The sequence below is a fragment of the Dasypus novemcinctus genome, chromosome 7 (genome assembly GCF_030445035.2).
Source record: "Dasypus novemcinctus isolate mDasNov1 chromosome 7, mDasNov1.1.hap2, whole genome shotgun sequence".
In the NCBI taxonomy this organism is placed as follows: domain Eukaryota; kingdom Metazoa; phylum Chordata; class Mammalia; order Cingulata; family Dasypodidae; genus Dasypus; species Dasypus novemcinctus.
Window position 1 is genome coordinate 125,905,605 of NC_080679.1, and position 27,072 is coordinate 125,932,676.

General features: G+C 37.1%; 1 protein-coding gene across 1 annotated transcript in view; it reads left to right on the forward strand.

The window, feature by feature from the left end:
- PTPN4 (protein tyrosine phosphatase non-receptor type 4) overlaps nucleotides 1–27,072 on the forward strand; it is a 251,341-nt gene that overhangs the window by 118,492 nt on the left and 105,777 nt on the right. Inside the window, exons 4-8 of the mRNA XM_058301151.2 lie at nucleotides 11,445–11,487; nucleotides 11,586–11,664; nucleotides 15,511–15,555; nucleotides 15,820–15,872; nucleotides 16,232–16,352. Coding sequence (XP_058157134.1) covers nucleotides 11,445–11,487; nucleotides 11,586–11,664; nucleotides 15,511–15,555; nucleotides 15,820–15,872; nucleotides 16,232–16,352 — 341 coding nt within the window. The remainder of the gene's footprint in view (nucleotides 1–11,444; nucleotides 11,488–11,585; nucleotides 11,665–15,510; nucleotides 15,556–15,819; nucleotides 15,873–16,231; nucleotides 16,353–27,072) is intronic.

The window sequence follows — 27,072 nt, forward strand, 5'->3', positions numbered from 1 at the left end:
CACCCCAGCACAACAATTTTCCTTATTACTATACTTCGCATTATTGTGTGTATTAGTCAGCCAAAAGGGTGCTGATGCAAAATACGAGAAATTGGTTGGTTTCTATAAACAGTAATTATTTGGGGTAGGAGCTTACAGATACCAGGCCATAAAGCATAAGTTACTTCCCTCACCAAAGTCTATTTGGAGGAAGATGGCTGCCATCGTCTGCAAGGGTTCAGGCTTCCTGGATTCTTACGTTCCTGGGGCTTGCTTTTCTCTGGGTTCAAGGTTCCTTTCTTCCTGGGTTTGGCGTCTCTTTCCTCTGTGAGCTTACTTCCCAGGGCTCCAGCTTAAGTCTTCAGCGTCAAACTCCAGTATCAAAACTCCAACATCAGAAACCCCTCAACTCTGTTCTTGGCCATGCCTTTTATCTGTGAGTCCCTACCCACCAAGGGGTGGGGACTCAACACCCTAATCATAACTCAGTCATTCCCAGGTACAGATCAGATTACAAGAATACTCCAGTATCTATTTTTGGAATTCGTAACCATATCAAACTGCTACAATGTGGTGCCATTGTTATAATTAATGAAATAACATTATTTTAATTATACTATGAATTATAGGCATAGTTTACGTTAGATTTCACTATGCTATATGATCCTGCATACTTTATTTTTATTTTTTTGTTTAGTAACATATATACAACCTAAATTTCCCCTTTTAACTCTGTAAAAATATATAATCCATTGGTGTTAATTACATTCACAATGTGCTACCATTACTACTATCCATTATCAAAACTTTTCCATCACTCCTACAGAAACTCTGTACCAATTAAGCACTAACTTCCCAGTCCCTACACCCTCCCTGGCCCCTAGCAACCTGTATTCTAGTTCCTGACTCTATTAATATGTATATTCTAATTATTTCATTTCAGTGAGATCATACAATATTTTTCCTTTTGTGTCTGACTTATTTTACTTAACATGGATGTGTTCCAGGTTCATCCATCTTTGTGAAAAAGCTGTCTTTTTACTTTCATGATGAAGTCCTTTGATACGCAAAAGCTTTTAATATTGACAAGGTCACATTTATCAGTTTTTTCTTTTGTTCCTTATACTGTTGATGTAAAGTCTGAGAAACCACTGCCTAACCCAAGGTCCTGAAGATGCTTCCCCATGTTTTCTTCTAGGGGGGTTATATTTTTTGTTTCTTATATTTAGGTCTTTAATCTGCTTTAAATTAATTTTTGTGTATGATTGTGAGATAGTGATCAAGCTTAATTCTTTGGCAAATGAATATCCAGTTCTCCCAGCACTGTTCGTTGAAGAGACTGTTCTTTCCCCATTAAGATGACTTGGTACCCTTGACAAAAGTCAATTGGCCATAGATGTGAGGGTTATATTTTGTTGGTCCCTGTGTTTCTCCTTATGCTAGTAACATGCTGTTTTGAATACCCTAAATTTTGTGTTTTAAAATAGAGAATTTTGAGTCCTCCACCTTTGTTCTTATTTTTAAAATAGTTTTGGGTGTTCAGTGCCCCTTATATTTCCATTTAAATTTGATGATTGGTTCTTCTGTTTCTGCCAGGAAGGTTTTTAGAATGTTGATTGGGATTGCAGTGAATCAGTAAATCACTTTAGGTAAAATTGATAACTTAACAATACTTCGTTGTCTGGTCCATGAACATGGAATGTCCTCCCATTTATTTAGGTCTTCTTTGATTTCTTTTAGCAATGTTTTATAGTTTACTTGTTCAAGTCTTTTACATCCTTGGTTAAATTTATCCTAGATTTTTTATTCTTTTAGTTGCTATTGTGAATGGAATCTTTTTCTTGATTTCCTCTTCAAATGGTTCATTATGAGTACATGGAGACACTACCGATTTTTGCTTGTTGATTTTGTGCTTTGTCACTTTGCTAAATTTATATGTTAGCTCTAGTAGATATGTTGTCCCATTTTTCTGGATTTTCTATACACAGGCTTGTGTCATCTGCAAATACAGAAAGTTTTACTTCCTCCTTTCCTATTTGAAAACCTTTCATTTCTTTTTCTTGCCTGATTGCGATAGCTAGAATTGACAATAAAATGTTGACTAACAGTAGTGACCATGGGCATCTTGTTAGTGATCTTAGAGGGAAAAATTTAGTCTTTTTCCTTTGCCTATAATATTAACTGTGGGTTTTTCTTATATATTGTTTATCATGTTGAGTAAGTATCCTTCTATTCTAGATTTACTTTTTTTAAAAAATGTATTTCTCACACCTTCTCATTGTTTGCACTTGCTATGTCTGTTAGTCTTCCTTGTTTCTGTAGGAGGCACTGGGGACCAAACCTGGGACCTCCAGTATGGGAAGGAGGCACATAATCACTTGAGACACTGCTGTTCCCTGCTTTGTTGTCTCTCATTTTGTTTTTCTTCTTGTGTCTTTTGTTGCGTCAGATTGTTGTGTCAGCGTGCCGCGCCTGCCCATCATGTCAGCTCACTGTCTTGCTCGTCCTCTTTAGAGGCACCGGAAACCTCTGCTCCCTGCTTTGTTGTGCCTCTCATTATGTTTTTCTTCTTGTGTCTCTTCTTGGTGTCAGCTTGCCATGCCTTCCCATCACATCAGCTTGAAGTCTTCTTTTGGAGGCACCGGGTACCAAACCAGGGACCTCTCATGTGGTAGGCAGTAACTCAGTTGCTTATGCCACATCTACTTCCCTATTCCTAGATTTCTAATTGTTTTTTTTTCATTAAGAAAGGATGCTGTATTTGTTTGTTTTACCAATTGATCTTCTTATTTTGAACCACCCTTGCTTACCTGGGATGAATTCCACTTGATTGTGGTGTATATTATGCTGTTGGATTCAGTTTGCTAGAATTTTGTTGAGGATTTTTGTATCTGTATTCATAAGAGATACTGGTCTGTAATTTTTTGCATGTGGTATCTTTAACTGGCTTTGGTATTAGGGTGATATTGGCCTTATAGAATGAGTTAGGAATTGTTCCCTTCTCTTTAATTTTTTGGAAGTGTTTGAAGAAATTTGGTGGTAATTTTTCTTGGAATGTTTGGTAAAATTTACCAGTGAAGTCTTCTTGTCCTGGGCATTTCTTTGTTGGGAAGTTTTTCATTACTGATTAAATCTCTTTCCTCTTATTGATTGGCTGAGCACCTCTGTTTCTTTGGGTTCTTTTAAAAGATTTATTTATTTATTTATCTCCCTTCCCCCCCCCCCCCCCCCGGTTGTCTATTCTCTGTGTCTATTTGCTGCGTGTTCTTCTTTGTCCCCTTCTGTTGTTGTCAGCGGCATGGGTCTATTTCTTATTGAGTCAGTGTAGATGGTTTGTGTTTCTAAGAATTTGTCCTTTTCTTTTAGGTTTTCTGATTTGTTGCTGTTAGTTCATACTATCTTCTTAAAATTCTTTTCATTGTTGTGAGGGCTATAGTTCTATCCCCCCTTTCATTTCTTGTTTTATTATATGCATGTAGCAGTTTGATATTGTTTATGAATTCCAAAAATAGATACTGCATTATTTTTATAAACTGATATGTCCCTCCAGGCATATTAGATTATGTTGGATTCACAGGTTTCACATTTACTGGATTAAATAATGATTAAGCCTTTGATTGGGCCACGTCAGTAGGCCATTGCATCCTTTCCCCCTTGGTGAGTGGAGACTCACAGAGAAAAGACATGGCAAAGGACAGAGTTGGGAGTTTTGATCCTGGAGCCTGGGAGGTAAACACATAGAGAAGCAGATATGCTAGAAGGGAGAGAAGGTTCAATTGGATATAGCAGAGGCCCCGAAAAGAGAGACTAGCCATTTGCCTGATAGTCTATAGCTGGCCTTGTAGAGAGAGCAGAGCAGCTGAGCCAGAAAGAGAGAAACCCAGGAATTCTGAACCCTTGGCAGATGTTGGCATTCATCTTGCTTCAACACATGGCAACAGACGGGTGAGGGAAGTAACTTATGCTTTATGGCCTGGTAACTATAAGTGTCTACCACAAATAAATACCCCTTATAGAAGCCAACAGATTTCTGATACTTTGTATCAGCATTCCTTTGGCTGACAATGCATCCTCTTTCTTTGTCAGTTTAGCTAAAGGTTTATCAATTAATTGATTTTTCCAAGGTCCCAAATTTTGGGTTTACTGACTGTGTATTTGGGTTTGTTGACTCTGTATGTTTAGGTTTGTTGAATCTGTATGTTTGTTTTAGTTAGCCAAAGAGGTGCTGATGCAAAGTACCAGAAATCTGTTGACATTTATAAAGGGTATTTATTTAGGATAAAAGCTTACAGTCAAGGCCCTAAAGAGTCCAACTCAAGGTACCATAAGAGGTACTCTCTCACCAAAGCATGTTGCCATGTCTTGAATCAAGATGGCTGCCAATCTCTGTGAGGGTTCCGACTTCCTCTTTTTCTCAGCTACAGGCTAACATAGGGCTTGTTTCTTTCTGGGCTTTCTTAGTGCTGCACACTGTCGGGTGAGTGGCTTCTATCTCTTCCTGGGGCCATAGGATCAAATTTCTCTCCTGCTGGGTCTATAAAGCTTTCTCTTCCTTCCTCTGTGTATCTTCTTCTTTGTGTTTTCTTTTTTTAAAAATTTATTTATTTCTCCACCCCTCCCCCCCCCGATTGTCTGCTCTCTCTGTCGATTCACTGTGTGTTCTTCTGTGTCCACTTGCATTCTTGTCAGGCAGCACCAGGAATATGTGTCTCTTTTTGTTGTGTCATCTTGCTGCATCAGCTCTCCGTGTGTGTGGCGCCACTCCTGGGCAGGATGTGCTTTTTTTGCGCAGGGTGACTCTCCTTACAGGGTGCACTCCTTGCGCATGGGGCACCCCTATGCAGGGGACACCCCTGCATGGCATGGCGGCTCCTTGTGCGCAGCAGCACTGTGCATGGGCCAGCTCACCACATGGGCCAGGAGGCCCTGAGTACCAAACCCTGGACCTCCTATACGATAGGCAGATGCTCTGTCAGTTGAGCCATATCCGCTTCCCTGTGTATCTTCTTGAGTGTTCCTTTGTATAAGCCCACCAAGAGAGCAGGGACTTAACCCTGAGTCACACCCTACTGACGTGGTTGAATCAAAGCCCTAATCTTGGTTTAATCAAGTAAGTAAGACGTTTGAATTAAAGAGTATCACACCCAGAGGAACAGACTAGTTTACAAACATAATCAATATCTTTTTTTTTTTTTTAAGGAGGTACCGGGATTGAACCCAGGGCCTCATACATGGGAAGGTGCTTAACCACTGAGCTCCATCTGCTTCTCTCTCTTTTTTTTAAATTCATAAATAATATCGAACTGTTAAACAGTGTTTTTTATACTCTATTTCATTTATCTCTGAATCTTTATTCCCTTCCTTCTTCTCAATTTGCAGTTAACTTTTTTTTTCTAGATCCTCCAGTTAAAAGGTTAGGACTCTCATTTTAGATCTTTCTTCCTTGTTAATGTAAGCAGTTTGAGCTGTATATTTCCCTCTCAGGCTTACCTTTGCTGCATCCCAGAAGTTTTGGTATGGTGTGTTTTTGCATTTGCTTCAAGAGATTTCCTAATTTTCCTTGTGATTTCTTCTTTGAATGATTGTTTAAGAATGCCTTATTACTTTCCAAATATTTGTGAATTATCCAGTTATCCCTCTGTTATTGATTTCTAATCTCATTCCATTATGTTTAGATAAGATTCATTTTATATTTCAGCGTTTTTAAATTATTGAGCTTTGTTTATGACCTAACATGGTGTATCTGGGAGAATGACCCATGTGCACTAGAGAAGAATATGTATTCTGCTCTGGTAGATGAAGTGTTCTCTAATTGTCTGTTAGGTCTAGTTGGTTTGTAATATAATTTACATCTTCTATTTCCTTATTTGTCTGTAGCTGTTTCATCCATCAAAGAAAGTAGTTTATTGAAATTGCCTACTTTAAATGTAGAATCGTCTATTTTTCTCTTCAAATCTGTTAACATTTCTGTCATATATTTAGTGGCTCTGACACTAGATGCATATATATTTATAATTGTTATGTTATCTTGTTGAATTTATCCCTTTATTAGTATATGATGACCTTTTTTTTCTCGTTATAACTTAAAGTCTAGTTTATCTAATACTACTATAGCTACCCCAGCTCTTTTGGTTCCTATTTGCATATTATATTTTTTTCTGTTCTCTTATTTTCAACCTACTTATGTCTTTGATTTTAAGTTGATCCTCTTATATACAGCATATAGATGGGCCGTGTTTTTTTTAATCCATTCTGTCAATCTCTGCCCTTTGACTGGAGACTCTAATTCCTTCCATTTAATGTACTACTGATAATGCAGGACTTTCTTCTGCCATTTTGCTGTTTGGTCTTTGTAATTCTTACACCATTTATGTCAATTAATTATTCCATTAATGCCTATTTTCATATTTATTTGCTTTCTGTTTACCATTTTGAACACCTTCTCATTTCTTTCTTTATATATAATTTTTCATATATTTTCTATGTTATTAACTGGGGCTTAAACTTATTACCCTAAACCTATAACTATCATATTTAATTTAATACCAACTTACCTTCAATAAGATACACATACCTGTTCCTATAACCTTCCATCCCCTCACCATTTTGTTTTCCTTTTTATAAATATGTCTTTATGCACTGCTTGTCCCAAATCATAGATTTATCATTACTTTTTATGCATTTGCATTTTACTACATGTAAGAAGTAAAAAGTGAAGTTACATACCAAAATATACAATACAGTAGTACTTAAATTTAAAATTACCTATTGTTGGCTCAGTGGTTGAATGCCTGCTTCCTATGTACAAGAACCCAGGTTCAATCCCCAGTACCTCCTAAAAAAAAAAAGTTTACCCAAATGGTCACCTCTGCTGGAGTTCCTTAGTTGTTGTTGTTGTTTTAATAAATTTTGTTTGAGCTTGGACTCTTTTTTTTTTTTTAAGATTTATTTTTATTTATTTATTGTCCTTCCCCCCAGTTGTGTTTTTGCACTTGCTGTCTGCTCTCTGTGTCCATTCAGCATATGCTCTCTATGTCTGCTTGTCTTCTTTTCTTGTCTTCTCTTTTAAGAGGCACCGGGAACTGACCCCAAGACCTTCAATATGGGAGAGAGGCACTCAAATCACTTGAGCCACCTTAGTACCCTGGTTCACTGCTTCTCTTATTGTCCCTCTTCTGTGTCTCCTTTCTTGCGTCATCTTGTTGCACCAGCTCTCTGCACCTGCCAGCTTGCTTTTACCAGGAGGCCCCAGGAATCGAACCCAGGACCTCCTTGAAGGACGGAAGCCTGATCACTTGAGTCACGTCTACTTCCCCCTTTTTCCTTTATGCCATGTTGATTCATGGTCTAGAGTCCTTTCCTTTCAGTCTGAAGAACTCCGTTTTGCCTTACTTGTAGGGGAGGTCTAGTGGTGATAACTCCTTAAGCTTTTATTTTTCTGGAAATGTCTTAATCCCTCACTCCTTTTTGAAAGACAGTCTTACTGGATATAAAATTCTCCTTTCCGTACTTTAAATATTTCATCCCACTCCTTTCTTGCCTCCCTGATTGCTTTTGAGAAATCAGCACTTTATATTAATGGTGCTCCTTTGTCCATAGCTCATTGTTTTTAGCTTACAGCTTTGAGAACTCTGTCTTTGGCATTCAGCAGTTTGACTACTGTGTGTCTAGGTATGATTATTATCTTTGACTTTATCCTGTTTGGTGTTTATTGGTTTCTTAAATGTGTATATTCATATCTTTTGTTAAATTTAGGAAGTTTTGTGCCATTATTTCTTTACTTATTCCTTCTTTGGCTTTCTCTGTTCTCCTTCTGTGCCTCCCATAATTGTGTATTGGTATGATGTTCCATAGGTCTCTTAGGCTCTGTTTGATTTTTTTTTTTTTTCTGTTCCTCTTCCTGACTCTACTTGTCTTCAAATTTAGTCATTCTTGCTTCAGCAAATCCAATCTGCTGGTAAAACCCCCTGTGGAATTTTCATTTCAATTTATTGTGTTCGTCAACACTAGTATTTCTGCTTGTTTCCTTTTTAAAAAGTTTCTTTTTTGAAATTCTCATCCTTTCATCATTTCCCTGATATCCTTTAGTTCTTTCTCATTTTTGCTTTATCACCTTCAGTATATTGAAGATCATTTTTTTTTCAAGTCTTTTTTTGACTGGGCTTCTTCTTTGATGGTTTCTGAATTTTTATCTTATTCCTTTGGTTCAGCCATCATTTCCTCTTCTTATTTTTGTTTTGTAATCTTTTGTTGCATATAGTGCATTTAATGTTTTAAAGTATTAACTGTGGGATTTGGTCCTTGAGCTGACTTTTCCCTGAGTTTGTTTGTATCCAATTAGTGATTTGGCAAGATTACCTAACAAAAACAAACAAACCAATGTGGGGAAAACACCATTCACAGTCTTTATAAATTGCATTTGCTGTGTTGACCAGTGTTCTTCTTCAGAGTCTAGCCCTGCCACCCGGTTGATGGCACTGACATGCACATACACCAGTATGCACATAAGGGTTACTCTGCTCTGTCTGGAACAGGGCCTAGGACCCATAGTGGGAGCACAGGCTGGGTCTACCCTGTACGGAGGTAGGGAATGGACCAACAAGAGTGCCTTTCTTTTCCTACCCTTTTTAAAGCTGTGTTTTCTTGATTCATCTTCTTATAACTTATAAAACTTACTTCATCTGAGAAACTAAAGACACTCCAAATTTCTGCTTTTGTGCTTTGGACGAATTTTAAGACCTATTTCTTTTATATCTATATTCTATATTATATCTATATTCTTTAAAGTTGCGATGTATTAGGAGGCTGTATGCATGGAGTTTTTGAGGCTTTGAAATATCACTCATTCTTTAAATGTCTCTTTCTTTCTTCCTTAGAAATATTGACTCAAGATAATGTCCCTCTATCATACAGTCCTTTTTATTTTCATATTTGCTTATTCAATCAGTGTTTTCCCTTATTATGGGGTCTTAAAACAAATGTAAAGCATTCTGTTCTTCATCTTTCCACTACCCCAAACTTTTTTTCTAACTAGAGAAGTTGTAGGTTTACAGAAAAATCATACATAAAATAGAGTTCCCATTAATCACCCTATTTTTGATACCTTGCATTAGTGTGGTACATTTGTTATAATTCATGAAAGAACATCTTTATAATTGTGCTATAACTGTAGTCTACCTTTTTACAATAGGATTCCATGTTTGTATTACACAGTCAGGTTTTTTTAAAAAATTCATATTCTAGTAACATGCGGAGTTAGTAGTAATGTCCCCTTTTCATTTCTGATTTTAGTTACTTTTGTCCTCTCTTTTTTACTTTGTCATGCGTCTAGTTAAAGGGTTGTATAAGACTTGTACATACAAAAACTATAAAAGATTGCTAAAAGAAATCAAAGAAGACCTAAATAAATGGAAGGATATTCCGTGTTCATGGAACAGAAGACTAAGTATCATTAAGATGTCAGTTCTACTCAATTTATTTACAGATTCAATGCAGTCCCAATCAAAATTCCAACAGCCTACTTTGCAGAAGTGCAAAAAACAATTATTAAATTTATTTGGAAGGGAAAGGGGCCCCAAATAGCCAAAAACAAATTAAAAAAGAATGAAGTTGGGGGATTTATACTCTCTGACATTAAAGCATATTACAAAGCTACCATGGTCAAAACAGCATGGTATTGGCATAAAGATAGGTATATTGATCAATGAAATCCAATCAAGAATTCAGAAATAGACCCTCATACCTAAGGTCAATTGATTTTTGACAAGGCTACCAAATCTACTCCACTGGGAAAGAACAGTCTCTTCAACAAATGGCACTGGAATGACACCTGTCTCACACCTTACACAAAAATTGAACAAATATAAATTGAACAAAAATTAATGCATATCATGTGCCAAGCTCTATGCTAGGTGATAATTATCCAGTGTTGAATGAAACATTTTGTCCTTGACCTCATGGAATTCATAATCTAAAGAAGGAGACAGGCAATAAACAGGTAAAATATACACATCTTTACCATTGACAAATGTTGTGGAGGAATTTAATGTTCCTTGTCTGCTTGTAGAAAATAAATGAGCAAGTAGAGTCTGCCTGACATGGTTTTAGTAGGGTGATCAATGAGGAGTTTTCTGAAGTGGTAGCATTTAAGCTTTGACTTACAGGATGGTAAAAAGGACTACACATAGGAAAGCTAGAGAAAGACATTCTAAACAGAGCGACACTTGACACTGAAAGCCCAAGATGGCATCTTTGAAAAACAGAAAGGAGATCCTTACGGCTGGAGCTTAAGTAAATTGAGATGGTAACAGACACCACATAAGCTCTGTTAAGGACTTGGAACCTTTTGCTGAGAAATTATCAAAAGGTGTCAAGCAAAGGAGTAAAAGAATCAGGTTTATACTTTAAAAGACACTCCAGTTTCTGTATGAAAGGTGAAGAAACTGGTAAGAAAGGAAGTAGGAGAGCAAATAAGAGGCTATGGACGGAACTTAGACCAGAGATGAAGATGATGACAGAGTAGAAGGAGACGCATTGATAAATTCAAGTATGTTCTCAAGGTATCATCAGCTAGTTTTGATTTGTTGGATGGTATTGACAATGGATAGGGAAGAATGAATTACTCTCAGCCATTTATTATTGAAAATCTATATGTGAGCCTTGAATGAAAACATGTGTGGATAGAAAGAGTTAAGTTCATAAATAATGATACGTAAGCTTATGTATGTGTAGTGCTTTGTAAATACTGCATTTCTGTTACCTTGTTGAGTTTTTTTTTAATGTAACTGAAATTTGTTGGCAATTAAAGTGTTTTCTGGATTCAATTAAAATTTTCCTGAAATAGAGCTTAACATGCATTCAGAAGTATTGAGGTTACTTAAAATTCTTATACCCAAAAAAGTAGTCTTTCCCAAAACTAAACATTATCTCTAATGACATTGGCATCTTTTTTGGGGGGCATGGAGGGTAGAAGGGAAGAATGGTGTTTCATTTTTTAAGAAATAGGAAAGAAGTTACAGCATTCCTCATAAGAGGAGATTTTCAAGCTCTGTAGTAGATTTTGTCTGGATAAGAGAATAAAGCCACCACATTGTTATAAAAGGTAAAGAGAATTTCTTTAAATTGCCAGGCTGTTATAAAATAGAAATAAATTAACAAAAATCACTTCAGATTTCTGTGATTATTAAGCATCTTTACTTTTGGAATAGAGGTTACTATATTTTGTATAATTTGATGGGAAATTCATATCAAAATCTTAAATCTACTATAAATATATAGAGTAATTCCTAATATAATTTTGTTGTATTTGGCATGAACAATATTGTCTGTAATTTAATGCATTTTCCCTATGAAAACCTTTTTTTAAAATGCAATTTTTAGTGTTTATCTTCAAATGGAACAAATTTCTAAGAATCAACATATTAGTTTCAAGAAAAAAAGAGATCATAGTCTTATTTCTTTTTCAGAGGTGGCTGGATCCAAACAAACCAATAAGGAAGCAGCTAAAGAGTGAGCATACCTGTTTACTTGATATTTTACTACTTTACTTTGTAAAGATCAAGTATTAATACAATCTGATTAATTAGAACGGTTTTTATTAATTTTAGGAGGATCTCCTTACAATTTGAACTTTAGAGTGAAATTTTTTGTAAGTGACCCCAACAAGTTACAAGAAGAATATACAAGGTGAGTTTATAGAGAATAATTTTCTTGAAAATATTGTCAAAACTGTAGTCTAAAATTTTCTTCGCACATTACACAAAAATAAAATGCTGTGCTGAAATTCTGAGCTTCCCAACCAGCACTCAGAATGGGTTATGGGTTTTCCAATATAGTAATCTCCTCTCCCTGTGAGGGCTGAGAGGACATTAGGGATTGGAACCCCAGGGCAGCCCATCCAGTCACTGGCAGCCTTCTGAGCCATTACTATATTAAATGTTTCTACTTGTGGAAAATGGCTAGGAAGCACTGCTATAACTGTTTGAGATAATCCAGTGACACTGCAACTCTGTCAAAGTGATGATCACAGTGGGAATTTTGCTGGGTTTTTTGTTTGTTTTTGCTTTTTGTTTTCAAAAATATGGTCAATAGCTATCTTGTTTTTCCTATGAGGTTTTAGTCATTGATTATAAACAATATAATGGAATTTAGGAAGAGGAGAGTAGGGAGTTAACTAGCATGTTTGGGCATTTAACTGCCCATTTTACCTTTTGATTTGTAAGTTTAGGCTGATATTAAAATCTAATTATGGGGGAACTGGATTTGGCCTGATGCATAGGGCATCCGCCTACCACATGGGAGGTCCAAGGTTCAAACCCAGGGCCTCCTGACCTGTGTGATGAGCTGGCCCATGCGCAGTGCTGATGCGCACAAGAAGTGCCGTGCCACCCAGTGGTGTCCCCCGCATAGGGGAGCCCCACGCGCAAGGAGTGAGCCCTATAAGGAGAGCTGCCCAGTACAAAAAAAGTGCAGCCTGCCCAGGAATGGCGCCTCACACACGGAGAGCTGACACAGCAAGATAATGCAACAAAACGACACAGATTCTGGGTGCCACTGACAAGAATATAAGCAGGAACAGAAGAACACACAGCAAATGGACCCAGAGAAGCAGACCACTGGGGACGCAGGGAAGGGAAGAGAAATAAATGAAAAATAAATCTTAAAAAAACAAAAATCTAATTATGGGGAAGCAGATGTGGCTCAAGTGATTGGGCTCCCATCTGCCATGTGGGGCATCCCAGGTTTGAATCCTAGGACCTGCTGGTGAAGGTGAGCTGCCTCGCGTGCATGGAGAGCTGGTGCAGCAAGATGATGCAACAAAGGCACAGGAGGACAATTAGTGATGCAGCCAACCAGGGAACTGAGGTGGCTCAAGCAATTGAGTGCCTCTCTCCCACATAAAAGGACCCAGAATTGGTTCCCAGTGCCTCCTAAAGAGAAGACGAGAAGAGAAGACAAGCAGACAGGGAGAGCACACAGCGAATGGACACAAAAGCAGACAGTAGCACAAAAACATAAGAGAGTGGGGTGGAGGTGTAAATAAATAAATCTTTTTAATAAAATCTAATTATATTGTCACTTCTACTTGACAAAGTATACACAGGAATGGCCCAGATGAGCATTTTGATGTTGTATGACAACTGGGGTCAGAGATTGAAACCCAGGACCTCATAAATGGGAAGCCAGTGCTCAGCTACAGAGCCATAAGTTTTTTCACTTCTTTGTTGTTTGTTATTGTTTTTAGGAGGCACCAGGAACCAAATGCGGGATCTCCCATATGGAAGGCAGGCGTTCAACCACTTGATCCACATCCTCTCCCCATATTTACTATTAAAATAACCTGAATGAAAATCCTGTGCAGCACTTAAAAGACAGAATTAGCAATTAAGGCTTCAGTCAAGTATAGTATACGTTCTGTAAAAGTGTCAGGTATCAGAATATAAGTCAGTGACTATATTCAGAATTAGTCTAAAAGATGGGTGCAAATTAAGGATTCATACCTAAAAGCTACCTGTGGATAGGCTGCTGATTTTAATTTATTAGTTATTTAGAATACTATGGAAATGGATAAACAAAAGATAAATTGAAGATATTTAATCAGCTGTAGCTTCCAGGCCTCAGCTGTTTGGAAGAAAAACTTTCCAATAGTGGACCAAGTAAGAAAAATTAGATTGACAATCTTGAAAGTTCTTTTCCTTGTATTCGTTGTGGGACAGGATATTATTTTTATGATGGGAGAATTCAGGATTATGAGACCTGGGTTAGGCAGTTGTAATGTTTGAAGCTAATGGTAGAATCTGAATTGAAAAGCAAACCTGTGTTAATGTAAATACCATTTGGTTTAGTACTATAGCCCTTAGTCAAGCCTTGTTGTTGTTAAAAAATTAATATAAGATATTTTATCTTAATAAACAATTCACAATATTATAAAACTTTTCATAATTTTTAATGAACTCCAAGTGAAACTACTCTGAATTAATGAAAATTGTGAACTATACTGGTACATACGATAACTGAAATAAAGTAATAAAATAGTATTTCTTTAATGTAGACAGATTTTAAAATACCTAAGAAATATTTGTAATTAACAGGTCAGTAATTTAAGATTGGATTGCTAATATGTTTAATATTTATGAATAGCTTGTTAGTATAAGTAATTAAAATATTGTCTGTTACAGTCATGTTCATAATTTACTTCCCTCAAAACTTTTCTTTGGATTTCTGAATTGAGCTTGAATGTGTTGATTCTTTCATAGCCTGGGTTGAAAACATAATCAAGAATAAATGTCTCACTGATAATTAAGTTAAAGTATATTTCTGACATAGAAAAAAGTAAAATCAAGTTTGGTAGTAGTTGAGGTATTCACTTGTACTCATGTCATCAGTCTAGAAGGTTATCTTTATTTTCACTAGAAATAATGCATTAAAAAAAAAAGAAATAATGCATTATGTCAAAAACCTTTTATAAAGAATGTCATGGAATCTTATAACTGGTGCTATTTGGTAAAATTGGGTCAATGCCTAGTTTAATTTTGTTACCATGGTGTATATCAGTGATTCTCTACCCTGATTTTAAGTTAAAACATCCCTTGTAGGTCTGAGTGAGATGGCACCTGTACATACAGATATGTTTTCATGTTCCCCAGGTGATTCTAATATGCAGCCAGATTTAAGAAATACTTTTTAAAAACTTTATTGCTTGGGGATCCTTAATGTGGTGGTCATAATTAACAAGAGGGCATCTCAGCCACAATTAAAGACTAATTTTTAGACCCCACACAATAGCAGATTCACTGCTAGTACTCTTGTCTTGAGATTGCATTTTGTATTAGTGAGGAAAAATAGCAGACACAAAATTTCCATCAGATTAAGCACCATTTAGTATAGCTTAGTATAGCAGGTGCTGTCATCATAATGATGAATTGGACTCTTCACAGGAGTGATAAGAATACAAATGACATTATATATCTTTAAATGATTACTAAGTTGTACTTAGTACTTAATAAGTACTAAGTACATTAGTTCAGCTAATGGTATTCGTTATTGTGTGGATTAGTTTTCTATGTTCAGTTGCTTTCTGCTGCTTAATGATAAGATGATCAACCCAAAGACCCATCATTGCATCTGGCTTCAATGATTTTTTTGAACTGATTTTCTTCAGTTGGTTCTTCTATGTCTCCAACTTTCAAGTTTTCCATATTTCCAACTTCTACTTTCTCCATACACCAGTCCTCAGAGTACTTCTCTCTAATCTTCTCCGTTGATCGTTATGACTCTTAAGAATCTTGATGATTTTTAAATTGGAAGCTAATGGAAATAAGACATTTGAAGTACAAAATTTTGATCAAAGAATTTTAAAGATTTGGATTCATGAATTTATGTTAGCTTTCTTTAAAAATATCTTTACATGTTGCAGCATGTGGATTATTAAAGCAAGCATTTAGATACATCAGTTTCATTTATTAGTTTGGGTACAGTTTTTAAAAACTGAAAATGTTATAATTCAAATAAATCCTTTTTTTTTTTTTTAAGGTACCAGTATTTTTTGCAGATTAAACAAGACATTCTTACTGGAAGGTGGGTTATTTAAAATTTTTAGTAATGAAATTTATAAAACTTTTATTTCAATATTTAAGTAATTCATGTTCATTATAAATAAATGGTCTATCAAAAAAATTATTTCCTGTGGCATGAATCCCTGTCATCAGATAAGTTCATTACTTAATAGTTAAAACCAGGTTGCACAGCCACCTCAGGTGTCAATAATTTAATATAAATTGTAGTGCTTTGAAATTACTATGTTTAACCTTGGGTTATATATATTCTGTTTTGTTTTATTAGATTGCCTTGTCCTTATAATACTGCTGCCCTTCTGGCTTCATTTGCTGTTCAGTGTAAGTATTAGCCTACTTTTAGGTTTAATAATATAAGATTGTGTGGTCTGTGTTGATAGTAGGTTACCTTTAATGGGTGAGCTCTTTAAACATGTTGGCATTCAGAAACTAGTGACTGCCAAGAAAATGGAAAGAAACGCCCAATAAATAGCAATTATTTTTTAGTTCTGAATAAAAATTTTTCTGAAATTGAGCACCTGGAGGCATGTTAATGAATTGTTGCAATTTGCTTAAGTAGTAACATTAGAACAAAGATGTTTTACTTCCACAAATATCATTAAATTGATATTATTATTGATTTGATCATAATAATTAAATTTTTATTTATTAAAGTGGACTATTTTCCTTCCATTTATTAGCTGAACTTGGAAACTACAATCATTCAGAGAATTTGCCAGGCTACCTCTCAGATTATTCTTTCATTCCTAATCAACCTCAAGATTTTGAAAAAGAGATTGCAAAATTACATCAGCAACATACGTAAGGATTTCTTTATTCTTTTTTATTTGGTAAACTTCTTAATGGCATCCTTTACAGAGAATTTTTAAATTTTAGTTCTTTTTGTTGTATTTATTGGCTGAAGAACAGTTGCACTTATATTCTGATTGGTATAAATTAATATAGGTGATTTATTCTATAAAAATATATCATGGCTTATTTCACAGAATATTTGAGTCTGATTTTCATATATAACTTTATGAAGTATCTAAAGGTGTATGTAAGCATAAATTTACTTACATTCTGTGGTATATAAAGTTGTCAGCTTTTAAGGAGGAATTTTTGAATATTAATAATATGTTCACAATATACAGATTAATGTACTTAGCAATTTTTTCTGTTTTCAGCTATATGAAAGGAGAAAAATGGAACTTTATATAATGTTAATTTAAGTTAAAAATATACCTTTAAGAACAGTAGCATTTTTCATTGTAGCTATATTCAACTTTAAATTTCTGTGAAAAAGTGACAAACTTTTTTTTTTTTAATTTTGTGACTTGACTTTGAGTGACATAATATTTTTTTTTGAACCTGGTGTATTTCTTTATTTAACTATTTTTCTTACAGTATTTTCTTGTATTTTTCAGTACAGTGGCCTTGCACAGCTTTTTTAAAACTTTTTTTACTTTTTATTGAAGTATATCATTCATACATAAACACACATAAACAGTAAGTATATAGTAAAGATTGTGAACTTACAAAATAGACGTGCATAACATCACACAGGGGTCTCATCCATCAACCTTCCACCAACACTTTGCATTGTTGTGAAACATTTGTTCCAAACTATGCAAAAGCATCATCAAAATATTACTATAACTATAGTCCTTATCTTACATTTGGTGTATTTTTCCCCCAACCCACATTATTATTTTTTTAATGTATTTTTGTTACAGATGTTGCGAACTTGCAGAACAATCATACACATGTGTAGATTTTCCATACAACACCACCTTTGTTACAGATTATGAGAAAATATCATTAGACATTATCAGCAACCGTGGTCGATAGCATATATTTGGCATACTTTTTCCATATACCTCTATCAACACAGTGCAGCTTTGGCATTGATGCAAGAATGTTATAGTATTGCTGTTAACCACAGCCTATAGGTCACACAAACTGTAGTTTTCCCATGCTTCTCCGTATTCTTATCACCCTACAATAGTAATGTACATCTCCTCTAGTTCACAGAAGGGTTCTCTTACATTTTTACCCTTAACCACTATCCTCATCCACCTCTGGGTTCACTGTGTTTTTCAATATCTAGATTATTCTTTAGCTTTCTTTCTATTGACATTTACTTCCCCAGACTACCGTTTTCTGCCACAATCCCATTTATAAACCACTTGCTACTCATGATAATGTGTTACCATCAACTCTATCCATCTCCACACTTTTACAGTCAAATTCATTAAAACTTTTACATACATTAAGCATCAGTAGTTCTTCTCAACCCTCCTCTTACCACCTAATAACCTACACTCTAGGTTTTAATTCCCTGTGTTTATTATTGTATTTAGTTCATATTAATGAGACCATGCAATGTTTGTCCTTTTCTGTCTGGCTTACTTTGCTTAGTATAATGTCTTCAGTACTCATCCACGTTATCACATGTGTCCCAATTTCATTTCTTCTTACTGCAACGTAGTATTCCATCGTATGTTATATACCACATTTTGTTTATCCACTTATTGGTGGCTGGACACTTGGGTTGTTTCCATTTTTTGGCAATTGTGAATAACACCGCTATGAACATTGGTGCACAGATGTCAGTTCATGTCATAGTTTTTAGTTCTTAATGGATATATTCCTAGTAGAAGAATCGCTGGATCATACGGCAGTTATATATTTAGCTTCCTGAGGAATTGCCAAACTGTCTTCCATAGGCTGCACCATTCTACACTCCCACCCAAGGTGAAGGAGTATTCCTATTTCTCCACATTCTCTCTAGCACTTATTGTTGTCTGTTTTTTAAATAATGGCCATTCTGTGTGGAGTTAGATGTTATCTCATTATTGTTTTAGTTTGCATTTCCCTAATAGCTAGTGACATAGAACATTTTTCATGTGCTTTTTGGCCATTTGTATTTCCTCTTTGGAGAAATGTCTGTTTAAACCTTTTGCCCATTTTTAAATTGAATTGCCTGCTCTTTTATTGTTGAGTTGTATGTAGAATGGAAACCAAGCCCTTATCGGATAAGTGGTTTCTAAATATTTTCTTTCATCATCTGGGCTGCCTTTTCACCTTCTTGATGAAGTCCTTTGAATCACAGAAGTGTTTAAGTTTGAGGAGGTCCCATTTATCCATGTTTTCTTTCTTTACAAGGTTTAAGAATCCACCACCTACCACCAGGTCTTGAAGATGTTTCCCTACCTTTTCTTCTAGGAGCTTTATTATACTTCCTTTTATATTTAAGTCTTTGATCCATTTTGAGTTAATTTTTGTATAAGCTGTGAGATAGAGGTCATTCTTTCTTTTGGCTATGGATATCCAGTTCTCCCAACACCATTAGTTGAATAAACTGTTCTGCCCCAACTGGGGGGCTTGACAGGCTTGTCAAAAATCACTTGGCCATAGATTTTTCTGAACCATCAATTCTGTTCCATTGGTCTGTGTGTCTATCTTTATGCCACTACCTAGCTGTTTTTACCACTGTAGCTAGGTAATATGATATAAAGTCTCGAAGTGAAAGTTCTCCAACTTCACTTTTCCTTTTTAAGATGTTTCTGGCTATTTGAGGCCTCTTACTGTTTCAGATAAATTTGATAATTGTTTTCCATTTGCTTAAAAAATGCTGATGGAATTTTTATTGGGATTGCATTGAATCTGTATATGAATTTGGGTAGAATTGACATCTTAATGATATTTAGTCTTTTAGTCCATGAGTATGGAATGTTCTTCCAATTATTTAGGTCTTTTTTTATTTCTTTTAGCAATACATTATAGTTTTCTGAATACAAAATGCTTTGCATCCTTGGTTAAATTTATTCTTAAATATTTGATCCTTTAGTTGCTATTGTAAATGGAATTTTTTCCTGACTCTCTCCTCAGATTGTGCGTTATTAGTGTATAGAAACACCACTGATTTTGCATATTGATCTTATATCCGGACATTCTTCTGAAATCATTTATTAGCTCTAGCAGCTTTGTTGTGTATTTTTTGATACTTTCTAGATATCCAACCATATCATCTGTGAATAGTGAATCTTCTTTGATTTCTTAATGCGGTGCATTATGCTGATAGATTTTCTTATGTTGAACCAGCCTTCCCTGCCTAGTATAAAACCCACTTGATTATGATGGATAATTCTTTTAATGTGTTGTTGGATTTAATTAGCAAGTTTTTTATTGAGGATTTTTGTATCTGTATTCATTAGAGAAATGGGTCTATAATTTCCTTTTTTTGTTATATCTTAATCTGGCTTTGGTATTAGGGTGATAGTAGCACCATAGAATGAGTTCGGTAGTGCTCCTTCTTGTTCAGGTTTTTGGAAGAGCTTGAGTACGATTGGTATTAAATCTTCTTTGAATGCTTGGTAGAACTCAACTGTGAAACCGTTTGGTCCTGGGCTTTGCATTTTGAGGAGCTGCTTGATGACTGTTTCAATCTCTTTACTTGTGAATGGTTTGTTGAGATGTTCTATTTCTTCCTAGCATCAGTGTAGGTTGTTTGTACATTCCTAGGAATTTTTCCATTTCATCTATGTTGTCTAGTTTTTTAACATAAAGTTGTTTATAATATCTTCTTATGGTCTTTCTTATTTCTGTTTGGTCAGTAGTAAGGGTCCCCTTTTCATTTTTTATTTATATGCATCTTCTCTCTTCTTCTTAGTCTAGCTAAGGATTTGTTGATTTTGTTAATCTTCTCAAAGAACCATCTCTTGGTTTTATTAATTCTCTCTGTTATTTTTTTGTTCTCAATTTATTTGTGCTCTGATATTTCTTAATTCATTCCTTCTACTTGAATTGGCATTATTTTGCTGTTCTTTTTCTAGTTCCTCCAGCTGTGTAGTTAGGTCATTGATTTTAGCTCTTTCTTCTTTTTTAACGTAAGCATTGAGGGCTATAAATTTTCCTCCCAATACTGCCTTTGCAGCATCCCATAGGTTCTGATATGTTGTATTGTCATTGTCATTTGTCTCAAGATATTTACTGATTTCTCTTGAAATTTCTTCTTTGACCCACAGATTATTTAAGAGTGTGTTGTTTAATCTCCATATATATGTGAATTTTCCCTTTATTTGCTGCTTGTTGATTTCTTACTTTATTCCATTATGATCAGAGAAAGTGCTGTGTATAATTTGATTTCATTGAATTTGTTGAGATCTGCTTTGTGACCCAACATATAGTCAATCCTGGAGAAAGACCCATGAGCACTTGAAAAGAATGTGTATCCTGTTATTTTGAGGTGCAGTGTTCTGTATATGTCTGTCAGTATTAGTCCATTTATCATTTTATTCAAGCTCTCTCTTTCTTCATTGATCTTCTGTCCAGTGTTGAGAGTGGCGTATTGAATCTCTAACTGTTATTGTGGAGATGTCCATTTCTCCCTTCAGTTTTGCCAGTGTTTGCCTCATATATCTTGGGGAATCCTGGTTAGGTGCATCTATATTTATGATTGTTATTTCTTCCTGGTGAATCATCCCTTTTATTAATATGTAATGTCCTTCCTTGTCTCTAAAAACAGTTTTGCTTTTTAAGTCTATATCATCTGATGTAAGTCTAGCTACCTCAGGTTTTTTGGTTTTTTGGTTTTTTGTGTTTTTTTTTTGTTACTGCATGTTTGGACTATTTTTTTCCAACCTTTCACTTTCAGTCTGTTGGTATCCTTGGGTCTAGGGTGGGTCTCTTGCAGACAGCATATAGGTGGCTTATATTTTCTTATCCATTCCAGCAGTGTGTGTCTTTTGATTGGGGAGTTTAAACCATTAGCATTCAATGTTATTACTATAAAGGCAGTTCTTATTTCATCCATTTTTATCTTTGCACTTTATCTTTCATTTTATTTTTAACACTTTTAGTTACATTGATTGATATAATCTTCATTTCTAGACTCTCTTCCAGGCCTGTCTCTCCTGTCTTTTCTTTTCAGGCTGTAACACTCCCTTTAGTATTTCCTGCAATGCTGGTCTTTCTTGTTATAAACTCTCTTGGTTTCTGTTTATCTGTGAATAGTCTAATCTCATCCTCATTTTTAAAAGATAATCTTCCTGGGTAAGAAATTCTTGGCTGGCAGGTTTTTCTCCTGCAGTATCTTAAATATATCATACCACTGCCTTCTTTCCTTCATGGTTTCTGATGAGAAATGGGCACTTAATCTTATTGTGTATCCCTTATATGTTATGCATTGCTTTTCTCTTGCTGCTCTCAGAATTCTCTCTGTCTTTTGCATTTGACATTCTGATTAGTATGTATCTCAGAGTTGGTCTGTTTGGATTTCCGATGAGAGTATGTTGTGCTACTTGGATATGGATATCTATGTCCTTCAATAGGGTTTGGAAATTTTCCACCATTATTTCTTCAAATATTCCTTCTGCCCCTTTTCCCTTATCTTTTCCTTCTGGAACACCCATGACACGTATGTTTGCACAACTCTTGCTGTTATTTCGTTCCCTGAGACCTGTTCAATTTCTTCCATTCTTTTCTTCATCTGTTCTTTTTTACATTCGCTTTTGGAGGCCATGTCTTCAAACTCACCAGTCCTTTCTTCTGCTTCCTCAAATCTGCTTTTATATGCCTCCGGTATATTTTTAATTTCATTTATTGCACCTTTCATATCCATAAGGTCTGCTTATGTATGCTTTCAAATTCTTTTGCGTTTATCCAATGTATTTTTTTTTTTTAAGATTTATTTAGCCCCCCCTTGCCACTTGCTTGCTGTCTGCTTTCTGTGTCCATTCACCGTGCGTTCTTCTGTGTCTGCTTGTCTCCCTTTGTTGCATCATCTTGCTCTCCGTAGGCCGTCAGCTCTCCATGGGCGTGCGGGCTGTCAGCTCTCTGTAGGCATGGGCCAGCTTGCCTTCACAAGGAGGGCCTGGAATGCAAACCCAGGGCTCCCCATATGGTTGACAGGAGTCCAATCATTGAGCTACATCCGCTTCCCACAAGAAGTATACTTCTAAGACCAGTAGGAGACTGACCAACTTTATCACAGATATCCAAGATGAGGCTCCAGTCCTCAGCAGTATTCATCTCACTGGTTGCTTTCTTGACATCCTGGTCGAAGGGTTTGGAGGTGAAGAGCAGCATCTCCACTGTGAGCGGCAGCCCGTGGGGAGCCCCTGACAGCCCCAACAAGGGCACAGACAGCAGGAACACTGGCTCGGAAGCCCCGACGGCTCTTCCCAGCCTCCTGGCCCCTCCGCCTCTCCGGGCAACCACGGCAGCAGTGGCACTGCTCCCAATGTCTTCTTTTTTTTTTTTAATGTTACATTCAAAAAATATGAGGTCCCCATATACCCCCTCCCCTACTCCTCCCCCTATAACAACAACCTCCTCCATCATCGTGAGACATTCATTGCATTTGGTGAATACATCTCTGAGCACCACTGCACCTCATGGTCAATGGTCCACATCATAGCCCACCAATGTCTTCTTAATATCCTTAATCTCTTTAGCCATCTCATTGAATTTATTAAGGAGATTTGTTTGAACATCTAAGATTAGTAGTCTCAACTCCTTTATGTCATCTGCAGCCTTATCTTGTTCCTTTAACTGGGCCATCTCTTCTTTCTCTTGGTATGGATTGTAATTTTTTTGTTGTTCTTTCCCCATCTGGCTTGCTAGATATATTTATTTATGGGTGCAGTTTCTCCCTTTAGTTTCAGGATTTCTTGTCTTTTCTCCCTTGCTGGTTGTGTACTAGGAGCCAAGGATGTAGTTGGTGCAGTAAGCTATGGAGGCTGAAGCTGCCCACTTTGCCCCAGGAATTGATGAAGTTTCTCCCACCGTTCTTCTCTGTCAGGGGTAGGGACAGAGCTGCAGCCATGTATAATAATCCAAGCTGGGCACAACAACAATGTCTGTAGTCTCCTGGAGATGCTGATGAAGCTTCACACCCCTTCCTCCCCTACCTTAGGCAGGGATGGAGCTATAGTTGTTGTCAGTAATCTATGCTGTGTGGGTCCAGAATGACCACAGTTGGTCAGGTAAACTGACGTAGCACCAGACCCTCTCCCTGCCAGGAGTGGGAATGGACTCTCTAGATTGCCCAGCAATCTAATCTCTGGGCCACATATGCCTGCAGTTGCCCTGAGAGGCTGAGGGAGTCCTGTCCCTTCTGCCCTTTAGGGGGTGGGAACGGAACCACCAGTGCTTACCAGTTCAGTCCTATAGGCTGAAAGTACCCGCCATTGCCTGGAGAGGCTGAGGAAGCACCAGTCCCCTCCTATCCTATTGGGTGGTGGGGGTGGTTCTGTGGAAGCTCAACGTTCAGTTCCTTTAGGCTGAGAATACCTGCCATTGCCTGGAGAGGCTGAGGAAACACCAGCTCCCTTCTATCCTATTAAGCCATGGGGTTGGATCCATAGTCGCCCAACAGTTCAGTTGGCTGAAAGTACCCACTATTGTCCAGAGAGGCTGTAGAGACACCAGAACCCTCCTATCCTATTGGGAGTGGGAGTGGATTCATAGGCATTCAGTAGTCTAGTCCATGCGGGCTGAAGGTCTGCCATTGCCCAAAAAGGCTGTGGAAACACCAGCCCCCTTCTTTGCTATTGGAGGCTGAGGGTGGTTCCATAAGTACCCACCAATCCAGGCTGTGTGGGCCAGAATCACCTGCAGTTACCCAGAGAGGCTGGGCAAACACAGTCCATTTCTTGTCCTATTGGGGATGGAGGTGGAGCCACAGGTATCCAATGGTCAGGCTTGTAGAAGCCAAAAGTGCCTGAAGTTTCCCTGAGAGGTTGAGGGAACACCAGCCCCCTTCTAATCCTATGGGGGGACAGAGGTGGAGATGGGCTCAAAGGCACTCAACAAACCTGTTTTTCTGGCCTGAAAACTCCTGCCATTGCCTGGAGAGGCCAAGGATGCCCAGCTCCTCTGCTATTCTCTTGGAGTATGGAGATGCAACCCCAGATGTCCAGCTATTCAGCCTGTGCCAGCAGAGAACACTTGCAGTTGCCTGGAAGGCCTGTGCAGGTCCTGCCAGCTACCTCTCTGCTGGAGGCAGGGCTGAAGCCTAGGCTAGGGCTGCAGTCTGATCTTGGTGGAAAGAAACCAGTCCCTAACTTTACTGGATTTCAGTCAGCCAGTCTTCCCATCAAAAATAGCAGCTACCAACTCTTTCCTGCTTGGACAGCCTCGGACCCCAGTTGTCTATAAGATTATACTTTAGCCAGCCAAGTACACTAATCAATAGCTGAGTTCAGTGGACAACTGACTCTTCGTCCACCGTTTATGGGAAATGGAGCTTCTAACTCCAGCCACAGAATAGCTCCTGAGGCAGTTTGCGCCCCTAGAGTAGGATGTGCACCGGCCTGTGCGGATTGGCATGCACCTTCCCAGAGAGGTGGTGCAGGTACCCCTAGCTTCCTCCCTACCGGAGGTGGGACTGGGGTTTAGGCTAGACCTGCAAACCAACCTGGGAGGAAAGAAGCTGGTCCTTACAAGCACTGTGATTTTCATTCACCCCCGCTTCCCCTCTTGCCCAGGGCGGAGTCAAAATGGTGGCCACTGGCTTCCCTCTGACCTGGACAGGCTCAAAGTTTAGTTCTTCCTAGGATTCTACTTCAGCCCGCCAAATCCACCAATCAATAGCTGAAGTCGGTGCCACACCGTGTCTTCCTCCCCTCTTTTTTAAGGATAATGGAGCTTCCAACTCCAGCCATGGAATAGCTCCTGAGGCAGCTTGCTCACCATAGGCACCAACCTCCACAGTGTGGAGGGCTCTAGTCACAAATCTTCTGTATAGATGGGCAGTCTCTTCCTTCCACACTCTCAAGGATGTTGGAGAATACTCCTCTGGTCTCCTGGGTCCTCCAAACAGGTGCTTTAGGTAGCTCTGGCTGACCACCTGCTATGTATCACAAGCTGACTCCAGGAGCTCCTTACTCTGCCACCATCTTGGCTCCCCCCAACGTAATTTTTTAAAGAAGGGAAAATATATCTTTGAATAGATAGTAATATTGTTTATTGGTTTTTCACATTACCGTAATTCACAATATTCATGAATTCTGAACACTCATAATTCAGAATACTCATAGCTAATATGCAGCATTGTCTGGACGTGGGAGTCAGACTACCTGGGTTGATACCCTGGTGAGGTTACTTACTGTCTTACAACATTAGCCAAATTGTTCTGTCCCTTTTTATCTTTCCATCTCTATAAATTAGGGATAATAAGCATATCTAAGTCTTGAGTTATTGTAAGTTTATATAAAGAGAGTGCTCAGAACAGTGCCTGGCACGTGGTACGCACTGAAGAATATTAGCTCTTATTTTTAAGAAACCTTACTTTGATTTGGTAATGGCTCATGTTTCTAAAATAGGCTGGCAACCTATGGCCCACTGCCTGTTTTTGCTTGGACCATGAGCTCAGAATTGTTTGTATATTTTAAGTGGTTCATAAACAATCAAAAGAAAAATAATATTTCATGACACATGAACATTTTATGAAACTCCAATTTAAAAGTTCATAAATAAACTTGTTTGGTAACACAGACACTCTCATTTGGTTACATATTGTCTGTGGCTAGTTTCACACTTCAGTGGCAGAGTTTTGTAGTTGCAACAAAGAGGTTGTGGCCTAAAAGTGTAAAATATTTACTCTTTAGCTCTCTGTAGAAAAGGTTTGCTGACCCCTACAAGTAAGTCTAATCAGTGAGAATTTTAGTAGACTGTCCTAACAGGGGTGGGGAAAGGGGCTATTTTGATCTAAAAGTAAATATTATTTAGAAGAGAAATTCTATACACAGCATAATTGGAGCAAGAGTTTGAAGATAAAGAAGGTTTTAAAAATTTACCAATAGTAAAGTCTATGAGAAAAAGTTTTATACATTTAGTGAGATATTAATTATATATTTCTTTTTGGTTTTAATTAAATCTCTGAACAAATGAGAAATAGAATCATCCAGTTTATTTGTGGGGGAGTATTTAACTTAATTGAATTTTATAGAAAATGGAAGTATAACTCCTTTTGTTAATTAGTCACGCGTTATTATCATGCATTGTCATGTCAGACTTTAGGGTTCTTCCTCAGTATTAGTAAATGGAAGGTTGCTATCTTTGCTTTTATAGTTTGCTTATTTTTATTTTGAATAGTCTGTTAGGATCAGGCAGCCAAGGTTGTTGGTATTGTGTATGCAACAAACATAAATCTCTTTTTAAAACCTTTCCATTTGAGCAGTTGTTCTCAAACTTGCATTCATAAGAATCACCTGGAGCACTCAGTAATTATAAACCGTTTGGACCCCATCTCACACTTGCTATTTCAGACTGTTAATGTCAGACCAATCTTTCCTCCAATCTGTCATGGAATGATACTTCTGAAAAATAAAATAAAAATGAGCAATTTAAAATTTTAAATGGAGAAATAAGGACATAAAAATTTTCGAGTTCTATTTATTTTACTGGTAGATTCAACAGATATAAAATTATCTTCCAAATTTCTATACATATCCCTGACACACTCAATTTCTATACTTACGAGTCAGCATCTGTCTATGTACCACACATGGAGAGGCATTTCTCGAGCTTGGCT